The 11070-nt window shown below is 35.9% G+C and overlaps 1 protein-coding gene across 1 annotated transcript; it reads left to right on the plus strand.

The window, feature by feature from the left end:
* The first annotated feature begins 5936 nt into the window (after positions 1-5936).
* LOC105446954 lies at positions 5937-8895 on the plus strand. Its single transcript, XM_030978957.1, has 2 exons — positions 5937-6975; positions 7976-8895. The coding sequence occupies exons 1-2, from the start codon at positions 5952-5954 to the stop codon at positions 8116-8118; spliced, it is 1167 nt and encodes a 388-aa protein (XP_030834817.1). The 5' UTR covers positions 5937-5951; the 3' UTR covers positions 8119-8895.
* The last annotated feature ends 2175 nt before the right edge of the window (positions 8896-11070 follow it).

Consider the following 11070-nt stretch of genomic DNA (forward strand, 5'->3'; position numbering starts at 1 on the left):
GAATATAGATTTATCATTATGTAAATGGGTTCGGTGTCCCGGTAGCAATGAATCACGGTAGGTTTACAATAGTTGGAGTTTATTCAATTTGTATATTTCGCCTTGCAAATCGAGGTATGGCTATATTCTTAACAATAAACCGACTTCCATTTTTCTTTTTTTATTGGGGGGGGGGGGGGATGGGGAGGGGGTAGATTTTGTCAAAAACAGTGTAAAACCTTCTACTAGATGAGTCAAACGTTTTTTTTACCTTCTTCTTACACGTGTGTTGAAAGTAATACTGCCCTAACTGCCAGGAACCGAACTTCAACCTATAGTCAGAGTAAATATTATAAATGACAATAACTAGTGCAAAGTGCTGTTCAAAGTGCTGACATCGCTTGTTCTAAATTCCTTTAGCACGTGTGAGCTATTATTGATAGGATTCTGCCCTAAACAAATTAAGTAACTTAACCTCAACCTTTAGTCAAAGTAAGTATCACAAATGACAATAAATTATTGCAAAGTGTTTATAAATTGAACTATAGAGGCCTCCAGTAAATATAATATTACGATTAGAGCAAATTTAAAGGTCACACAATATATAATTCGTTATACATCACCGACCCAGTTTTAGAAACCGTTTTAGGGATTGTCCGGCAATTTCGATGTGCTGACAGGAAATTCGGACTATTTAAACAGTAAATAGCAGAGGCGATTGGCCACTAATCTTTAATTCACACTATTTTAAGTTCTTGATTGTAATCTGACGTAACTCGTCAAGCGTCTCACAAAGTTTCACGGAAGCAATATCGGAGTTTAAGGTAACTCGCTATTAACTATAATCATTATAATCTATATTATTGCTAATGTAATGTTTGTGGGGAAGATAGTTTAAACATACATTTTGTTTTGTTAATACCTGTGATACTAGAGAATGAAATGAAAATTAATTTCTCTTTCTCTAATGAATCCACAGAAAGTATATAATATAGACATTTAACATTATTACTAGCTATGATTCATTTTGAAATCATCTCTACCTTTTTCTCTTTTCATTTTTTGTCTTCAAATTCGGCATCGATTATCTATTGTTTATTATCATCCACGCATTTATTTCCATGCTGGCGCTGTAAGTCTTTTGAGATAATAAAACAGAGATGAGTTTCTGAATGATTGAATCTATTGTCAAAATAAAATACAGTGTATTAATGTTTTTTTTCCTAGCTGCGTGATAATCCATGCATAGTTTTCAGGTTGCCCTATTGATCGATCACCTCTCTAATTAGATTCGCAGGTGTAGTCTGGACGGGTCGCATTCCTTTCCCTTTGTTCATAGATATAATATATGCACATTAAATGATAGCGATCATGTGACTGGGTTTGATATAGTTCAATGTTGTTGTTGGAGGCAAGGCTCGTGCGTGGGGGAGTGGGGGAGAAGCCATTTTGTCGTGATTGAAGAAAGACCTAGGGAAGGAGTTCCTATATGACAGTGAGAGTTGGGAAGATGTTGGGCTTGCTGGTTCAAAGCGTTCCCCTTTTTATATTGCTGCTTTTTGTCTTTAACAATCGAACAGACGACCGTCGTTCGGACACCATCCATCCGGGATGGGAGGCAGGCAACAGGCACTCATATCTGCATTACTACCCTAGCCACTATAGCTGTGTATTAAAAACTGTTCTATTAGTTCTCAACATTTCAAACACCACTGTCCAAAACTCAACTGAGTTCGCTCAAAATCGATACTTCAGTGACAATTGAAGACACCTAACTAGCAGCAAAATAAAATCTTTTCAACTTACCGATGTTAGAAAGAATATTTTGAAAATTCAAATCGTGAGTCTAGTGTCAAACTTGCCGATCAGCCACATCGTATTGTTTGTGTGCAGTGTGGGTGTATTTTGTGTAATTGCTGCCCCTCGGTACTAGTACAGCGCTAAAGGTCGATTGACTCTATGTTTTGCTGGAGTGGCAACGGGGTCTTCAATCTACATATTAACTGTAAGTCTTAACTTTAAGCTCACCTCTCATTTGTCTTCACATTTATGACCCTGTATAATGCCCTTTAGTGTAAATTGATGCTTTGAGTAGGCCTAATTGACTCGGGTGGTAAAAGGACATATTTTTATTTATTTTTTGGTCCCGAAATTTGAACATTTGACCGATCGAAATTCCGTTTGGGGGGGGGGGGGGGGGGGGTAAGGTCATCCTTTTTAGGTCGTCCATTAGGATTTTCTTTTTATAAAAAAAAAAATCAAAATCAAAATCAAAACTTATAAGGGGGGGGGGGTTCTCAAAAAACTTACACATTACAAAAATTGAAGGGGGAAGGGTTGAACCCCAACACCCCCCCCCTGCGTACGCGCCTGTATCTTACTAATAATATTCATAGGATCCCATATATTGGCATTGGAAATAATATATTAGCTTTCATGGGTCATCATTGTGAAGGTGTGTATTAATGCTATAATAATCTACGACTATCTTTCGTAATTCCAACACTGTGCATACCCCTTGAAATCCACAGGGAACTATCCCCGAGTCGCCGCTACCTGTATCACATAAACAACAACTCTTGTCTTATTGATATTAGGCAGTTGTTTACATGTCTGGGTAAATTGTCCTAGATCTAAGTAATTTTAAGGAAGAGAGGATGGATTTCCGATATATTCATTCATATTCATATTCAAATGTTATTGTCCAATGACTGGAAATTTGTTTCATTTGCATGTCAGTACAAGATAACAGATTATAAACATCAATACGATACAGATGGGTACAGAATAGAACAATTGACTAGTACATAGGTAACATAAAATGCGATAGTTCAACATGCAGACTAAAATTCGATTCATAATTCAGACTAAGTAGTTAAATTCAATTCTTAATTCGGATTAAATTAAATTCACGGTTAAGATTAAAATCTATTTATGATTCAGATTAAAATAAAATTAACAATTCAGATCAAATTCAATTTATAATTCAGACTAAGTTATTAAATTAAATTCATAATTCGGGTTAAATTAAATTCACAGTTCAGATTGGATTAAATTCATGATTCAGGCCAATTCACTTCATAATTCAGATCAAATCCAATTCAAATCCCGATTACAATAAGTTCATAATTCAGATAAAATTAAACTCACAGTATAGATTAAATTCACAATTCAGATTTAATTCAATTCATAATTCAGACTTAAATTAAACCCTCCTCGTTCTTCAGCCTGATTGAGCTAGGCACAAATGAATTGAGAAACCTGCTCGTTCTGGACCTGAGAGATCTTTATATGACTTTATTTTGATTTTTTTTGGATTTTTTTTCTTCTTTCCTTTCTAGGACGCTTCCCCTATTACATTCCTATATCTAACCCTCAACCATTTCTCCCTCCCTCCCTCTCTCTTTATCTCTCTCTCTCACACTCCTTTATCTCTCTTTCACACTCCTTTATCTCCCCTCTCCCTCTCTCTCTCTCTCTCTCTCTCTCTCACTATATATATATATATATATATATATATATATATACCCCGCTGTATCCCATGTCAGAGAAACGTACATGAAGAGAGGGCTAATATGACTCGCAAAATCGTGTTCATAATCCGTCCATACAGTATATCCCATGAATATGAAATGCCATCAAAAGTTCATTAAACTAACAACTAGGCCTATGTCAAGGAGGCCATATATGATTCTATTGTGAATTTGTTTATTCAACGAAGATATACGCGTATATATATATATATAGCCAGCCGTGATTCAAATCGCACGTGAACACAACAAGGCAAGTTTTTGTATGGTTTGTGCATTGATAGACCCCATAACTATATGACCTCGATACGTATGTCAACGAATTATATTAGTGTTTACCCTTGAGAGTTAAGGAGTTTCATCAGTGCGTTTCCACTTTGTTCCCAGGATATACTAATCACAAGGGCCACTACTGATTCTTCCATACGGATAAGTACAAGACGAACAGGACGATGATCTCCTCGCTGCTGCGGTCGTTGAACATCGCCACGGTACAGGTGGTGACGGCATTGTTCATTCAAACATGCTTTGTCCTTGGCACTGTCAAATCGATTGGTGTCTTCTTCTACGAGTTTCAAGACACCTTGGGTACTACCTCTTCGGATATTGGTATATCACTGGGTTTGTTCAATGCGTTTACATTCGGACCGGGTATGTATAATACACGTTACTGCTTGCCATGAATTGAATGTCATACAACGGACAATCTTTGTATCCATTTGTTGAAAAATAACAAAGAAGTGTACGATGACAAATAATACATTATGTGATCACAAAACAGAAACTACAGTTACTGCAGTAACTAGTTACTATTGTAAATATACAATGGGCCATTTTCGTAATGTAATCAAATTTGATGCACAAATCTTTTTTTAAGTGCCTCGTTTCAAATTATTTCATTCACTTGAAAAATTGTATTTCAAGAGTCAGAATGCGAATTGCATGCATTTTGTGTTGCTGCTAGGACAACATTATGACTTGTCCTACCAAAGAACAAAACGTGGATAAATAGATATGATTTATTTATAAAAAAAAGATTAATTAATACATGATGATGATAACGATGACAATAAGGATGATGCTGATGACAGTGATGATGATTATGATAATAATAATAATAATAATAATGATAATAAAATAGTGATTTTATAACACTTAACAATAATAACAATGAACAACAATAACACTAATGTTGATGGCGATGATGAATCTTATGATTCTGTTGATAAAGAAACATATGACTACCTGGCATCCCATGCAATATAATATCCTTGAGATATTTGTCTTAAATCGTCGAATTTTGCGTTAAAAAATAATTTCTTGCTGGTGTTGTTTAATCATCCTTTTATACAGGACCGATGGTTGCACACATATACCGTCACGGTAAATTACGGCGCCCTCTACTGCTCACCGGAGCAATACTAGCCCCACTTGGTTTGATACTTAGCTCCATCATCACTAATAATATTCAGCTTGCTGTTTGTCTATCGTTAGGGGGTGAGTATGATTCCAACCAAAGCTCTTGCAGGCCAGAATATCCTCGGGGCTCGTATGCAGAAAACCTTACTAGCCTAATCTGAGTTGTCAACTATGTACTAAAGCCTGTGTAGTTAGTTGACAACCAGTTAAAGACCATCTGTACTAGTTTGGCTAGGAGGGATTAGACTAAGCATGAGGGTCACTGACAGGTGGTTATCTCATCAACTGAGCTCTCAATTAACATACGAAAAAGAGGATCATGGGGGACCAATGGTCACCGATTAGGCATTGTTTTTCTATACAGAGGGAGCAAGTAGCTACAAGTAGTACAGTGGGGCCTTAAGTAAGGTTTGATGAACACGGGCCCTGACTCTTAACTTATCACCCTGCTTAAACTAGACTGACTTTGGCAACAACTGCATTTTAGATTAGGACTGAATTAATGAACGCAATAGTTCGTTTAATGTAGGAAATATATCTTGTACACTTTTATAAGCGAAAAATGAATTCTTACATTATGAAATAAACTTAATTATTATGCTAAATTTTTAAAACTACAAATATAATTATGATATGCCCAATTATTTTCGTTTGAATTTCAAAATTTTAATTACAAAAATTTGAAGTTCATTCAGAAAAGTTATCGAAAGCAGGCCAAAAACAAATAATCGAATTTGATAATACTCTCGATTGTCATATCCAGTTTTGTAATTTCTTTGTTATCATTATCATCAATATCCGCATTTTCTAAGCTGACGGTGTGAACGCGTTCTTATCTTCTTTGACTGTGCAGGTCTAGGCGGAAACATCTTGTCACAGTGCTTGGTAACCTGTTTAGAAGCACACGCCCATGATCACTTCTACGCGCTCTTTGGTATCAGCAGGTCTGGGTATGCCTTTGGGATGTTGATCAGTCCATTGCTTGCAGCCTACCTGATGGACATCTACGGATGGAGGGGAGCCATGCTGATCATGGGGGCAATCACCTGTAATCTCATACCTCTAACCGTTATGGTTGATACAAACATTCATGACAAGTCAGAAAATGTGGCCACTTCTGATTCAGTTAAATACCACAACCATTCTGAAGAAATATCTATCAAGGATCGAGACAGGAGTTCACTCCAAGAATGTTCGTCAATGGTGACTAATAATGGCCTAAACAATGATGCCACCGTGGGATCAGAGAATGAATCTATTCTGCGTCATACGGAACACTGTCAAGGTTTGATCTCTGGAACGGTTCAAGATGAATGCGATGAAATGCAAGACACATCACTTCAACAATACAAAGAACCGCTAGGAGATCGTTGTCCCACATCCATGACCACCACGTCTGAACAAGATAAAGGCGATTTGTGCAGTGAATCATGTTCATTGATGGAAATAAATGACAACTTACAATCCCCAACCCACGGCCGACATCAACAGGGAGTGAACGACTTGTCAAGTTCAGGCACCGATCATCCATCTGCGGATACTACCTCGAAGCTCTCTCTCAAAAGAATTCGTCGGACTTTGATGGACTCCGTATACAATCAGGACAGATGTCTAATTGTCATCATGGTTGCAAATGCCTTTGTTGCCATGTTACATGGAGGATGGCATGCTTTCTTTATACCTCGAGCCATCAGTCGAGGAAAGTCTCTCTACTCAACGCTCTGTCTTTTATACTCCACATCTGTTGCGTGTTTTCTTTCGCGTATCTTCATCGGCGTCATTCTAACTTCAAAACTGGTTTCTGGTTACGACCTCTTCCTTCTCCTGAGGCTAGTCAACATTGCCTCGATGCTTGTCGATATCTTCTCTGCCAACTTCGCCGTCATGATCGTTACGTCATTTATTACGTCATTTGCCATCAATGAAGAAAACATGTTCATGATTTTCGTCTCCAAGGAACGGTCTCCTAGCTCGGCCTTTCCGCTCGTTTTCGCCATGATGCAAATCTCTTTCGGGATAGGAGCTCTCGTTGGTACTTATCTGACAGGTATGAAACTTAATGATTGCTTTTCACGTCATCTTGAAATCGCCATTTATATCGTTGTACGATACGAGAATCGAAAGTTCCAAAAAGTTACCCATAGCCCCTGCACAGCAAAGTGCAATACAAGACAAATACAAATACAGTACAATACACATTTCTTTTTAAGTTGCCTCCTCGTCTCCCTCTCTCTCTCTCTCTCTCTCTCTCTCTCTCTATCTCTCTCTCTCTCCCTCTATTCTTTGCTCCCTTATTAAAACTGAACAATATCATTTTAACTTGAATCACGTAAACAAACGCTATTTTGATTGTTCTTGGATTTTTTTCTTGTGTTTAATATGCTGTTTTCTCCGAGCGAGCAAAGACAAATTTAACATTACTATAGACTGGAATTTGTCACTGCTGACGTACGAATTAGGCGATTTGCAGTAGATTCGAAATGACTTTTTTGTTTTCATAGGTTTTTATTCACTTCTCTCAAAGAAATATTGTACATTTATAACATTGGATACAAAATAACAAAATAATAAGAGAAGAGAGGAGGGTCAGGAAGTTGTATATTGAGAAAAAAAAACTGAAAACATTTATTCTAAACTTTCCAAAGCTTCCCATTTCCTTAAATGAATTGAAAGTGTGTCTCTTTCCATTGAAAGTTTTTTCTCTTCATTTCTATTTTCCAACAATCTATATTCTATTTCTTTTGCTTTTGGAGGGTTTCCCTTCTCTCTACTGTGGAAAATCATATATTTAATCAAAATTAAAATGTGGTTCAATAATTGCTCTGTTTTAAAAGTAGTGTCATCTATTCCTATATGAATTTCTTTCCAGGATAATTTCTTCAAAATTGGTAAATTAAGTCTATCTCCACATTTCCCCCAGACTTCCTTTATTGTATTACATTCAAAGAATACATGTTGACGGAGAAACGATCGCCAGGCGGTAGTCTTAAGAACAAAATGATTTCGCATTTAACTCATGATATTCATTTATTTATATCATTCCTTAGGAATGCTGGCAGACATGACGGGAAGCTACACAACATCGTTTATATGGCTCCTGGCTATAGAGGGCGTCATCTTCTTCATGATGATTCCTCCCCGTTTCATCAGATCAAAGTTTCAGAAGGAATCACAAGACTTGCAATCATAATAATTGGAAAAGAAAGTTTCATAAAAAGCGATTTATTACCAGTTACACCCGACCAAAGCGTAAACATTTGGAAAGAACTGGTACATTATGCTAGGGTGCTCTTTGTAGATTTCTCTTCTGCATTTAATGCGATAGTTCCTGGAACCTTGGTGAAAAAAAACTAAGCAGTGTTGTGAGTCCCAAATTATGTCAATGGTTAAGGGATTTCATGATAAACAAGGTGCAACAAGTACGTTTTGGAAATGTTATGTCCCAAGTTAGACGACTTAGCACAGGTACTCCACAAGGATGTGTGCTCTCGCCCATCCTTTATACATTGCTTACTAGTGATTTATCTTGGTCACTTTTGGTTCCACATAGCGCTTGCCCTGCCCTTGTCTAAACGATGCCATCTTACCACTCAGCAAATTAAATTACGCTGACTTTTCGGCGGGCCTAGGTAACTCAGGCATAGATTAGGGGCGTCTGTGTACCTAAGTGTTCGGAGGGGTTCATATTCAATCTCAAAATTTGACAATATAAAAATAAAATGTAAGCAAAACATTCATGGGCTTGGTTAGTGTTACTTTACAGTGCGGATTATTTGTTATATCTATAGACATCAACATATACACAACATATATAAATATGCATATAATTATATACATACGTACCTGCACACATGCATATCCCTTCCTATCATGCGGGCTTGTCCAAAATAAATAATTTGTAAAGACTATTTTGTTAAGATACGTAATTCTGTTAAGTACAGCATACCATGTTCACTACTTTATTGAACATCTTGAAATTTAGTCATTCTGGGATTGTTACATTACTCATTTTTATTTATTTTATTATGATTATTATTATTATTAGTGTTATTGTTATTATCGTAAGTATTATCATTATTATTGTTATTAATATTATTATAATTGTTATCATTATTGTTATTATTATTATTATTATTGTTGATGCTTTTTCTTATATTATTTCATTATTACATTATGTTGTTATATTTATTTATGTAGTAAGTATAATTTAGCGTAGTCCATAACATTGTATCATGTTTTGCGATTCATTGTTCTCTATAGAAGGGCGGTATTACTTCCTGATAGGAAACTGTTTCAAGTTCAAGTTCAAATTTATTGATCATGTTCAATTTCAAATCATTTTCCGGCTGTTTTTTTCAATTTATGTAACATCAATTAACATACGTGTACTATCAATTTATACCAAATTAGGAATAAATACAACACACAATTGATTATGGGTACAACATGGTTTAGGCTTTGTATTGGTATAGATACATAATAACACACATTTTCCCGGTTGAGATTCGTTTATTTCTGTGAAAAATATAGCCCTTTCTATAATATACTTAGGGCAATATACTAACAAGTGTTTTACTATCTCTTTTTCATGGCATCTATGACAAAAGCCAGTGGGATGAATTCTTAATCTGAGGAGATCCTGATTAAGTCACGAACGGAGATGTATGGTGGGCAATAATAGCAAAACTAATACATTCAAAGAGTTAACTATGGTGAATGGAGATGTATATTGGGCATTAATAGATGGGGTAATTGCCTTTTCGGCACCTGTCATGTTGGTAAGGAGGTATATTGACTCCATACTTATTTAATTTGTATATGGATGATTTATCTGTCAAATTGAATAATTACTGTAGAACTGGCTGTTTAGTTGGGAGTACCAAAGTTAATCATTTAATGTATGGTGATGATTTTTTTATTTTTAGTCCATCAACTGGAGGTTTACAGAGCTTGATGAATATTTGTACCTAGTTTGGTATAGACAATGATGTTAAATATAATCCGAAGAAGAGTCACGTTATGATTGTGAATTGTAAAGAACATTGTAAGTTGGTATTATTTGTGTGGTGCTAAACTTGATTTTTTAAAGAGGCTAAGTACCTAGGTCACTATTTTTAATACTGAGGACCTGTGTGATGATAGAGATATTTATAGACAGTGCCGTAAACTTTATGCATAGGGTAATACATTGTGCGGAAAGTTTCATATGTGCTCTCGTAAAGTTAAGGTTTGTAGAGATATGACCCAGAAGGAAAAACCAGTTGCAACTGGTCCAGTTGAACCAGTTTAAGCCAACTGGTAACCCTGGAAATTGAAATGGGCCAGTTGAACCAGACCAGTTGAATTCTAACTGGTCCAGTTGGAATTCAACTGGTCAAATTTTAACAGGTCTAGTTGGAATTCAACTGGTCGAATCCTAACTGGTCCAGTTAGAATTAAACTGGCCCATTTCAATTTCCAGGGTTACCAGTTGGATTTAACTGGTCTAACTGGACCAGTTAGACCATTTGGCAAAACTTCCAACCAGTTGAAAACCTTAATTACTCTATTAAATTAGTAATTTAAAGGTATAATTAGCACTTTTACTAATTAATTTTGTCAATGGCAACAATTTAACCCAGTAGATCGTCTGCAATTTCCAATGTAAAGGCATTGGTAATAAGTGACTTGATCAATTCAATGTGACACACTATGTTGAAAATATTTGTATTTTATCGAATCTATTTTAGTTCATAGTTAATGTTTTCCCTAATTCATGTTTAATTAATTGTTATTTACACGAAGCAATGAAATGTCATAATAATTGGCAATTTGTATTTGTAGCATTTTGAAATGAATTGCACTTAACTAAATCATCAGTAATTAAGAAATATGCTGTAAATTCAGATAAATTGTATTGAAACATGGATGTGCATGCACCCCATATCCATTATGCAAATTAGCTGGTGTCGACTGGAAATATGCACACAGACCAGTTAGAATTTGACCAGTTGAATTTCAACCGGACCAGTTGGAATTCAACTGGTCAAATTCTAACTGGTCAAGTTGGAATTCAACTGGTCAGATTTTAAACTGGTCCAGTTGGAATTCAACTGGTCAAATTCTAACTGGTCCAGTTGGAATTCAACTGGTCAAATTCTAA

Source organism: Strongylocentrotus purpuratus, unplaced genomic scaffold (assembly GCF_000002235.5).
Source record: "Strongylocentrotus purpuratus isolate Spur 01 unplaced genomic scaffold, Spur_5.0 spur5_scaffold_1, whole genome shotgun sequence".
Classification (NCBI taxonomy): domain Eukaryota; kingdom Metazoa; phylum Echinodermata; class Echinoidea; order Camarodonta; family Strongylocentrotidae; genus Strongylocentrotus; species Strongylocentrotus purpuratus.

What these genes read in the sequence shown, in the direction of transcription:
- LOC105446954 (XM_030978957.1), top strand. Translation starts at nt 5,952, where the DNA reads ATGCTGATCATGGGGGCAATCACCTGTAATCTCATACCTCTAACCGTT. An exon ending in CGTTGGTACTTATCTGACAG is followed by an intron (nt 6,976 to 7,975) that starts GTATGAAACTTA and finishes ATCATTCCTTAG; the next exon opens with GAATGCTGGCAGACATGACG.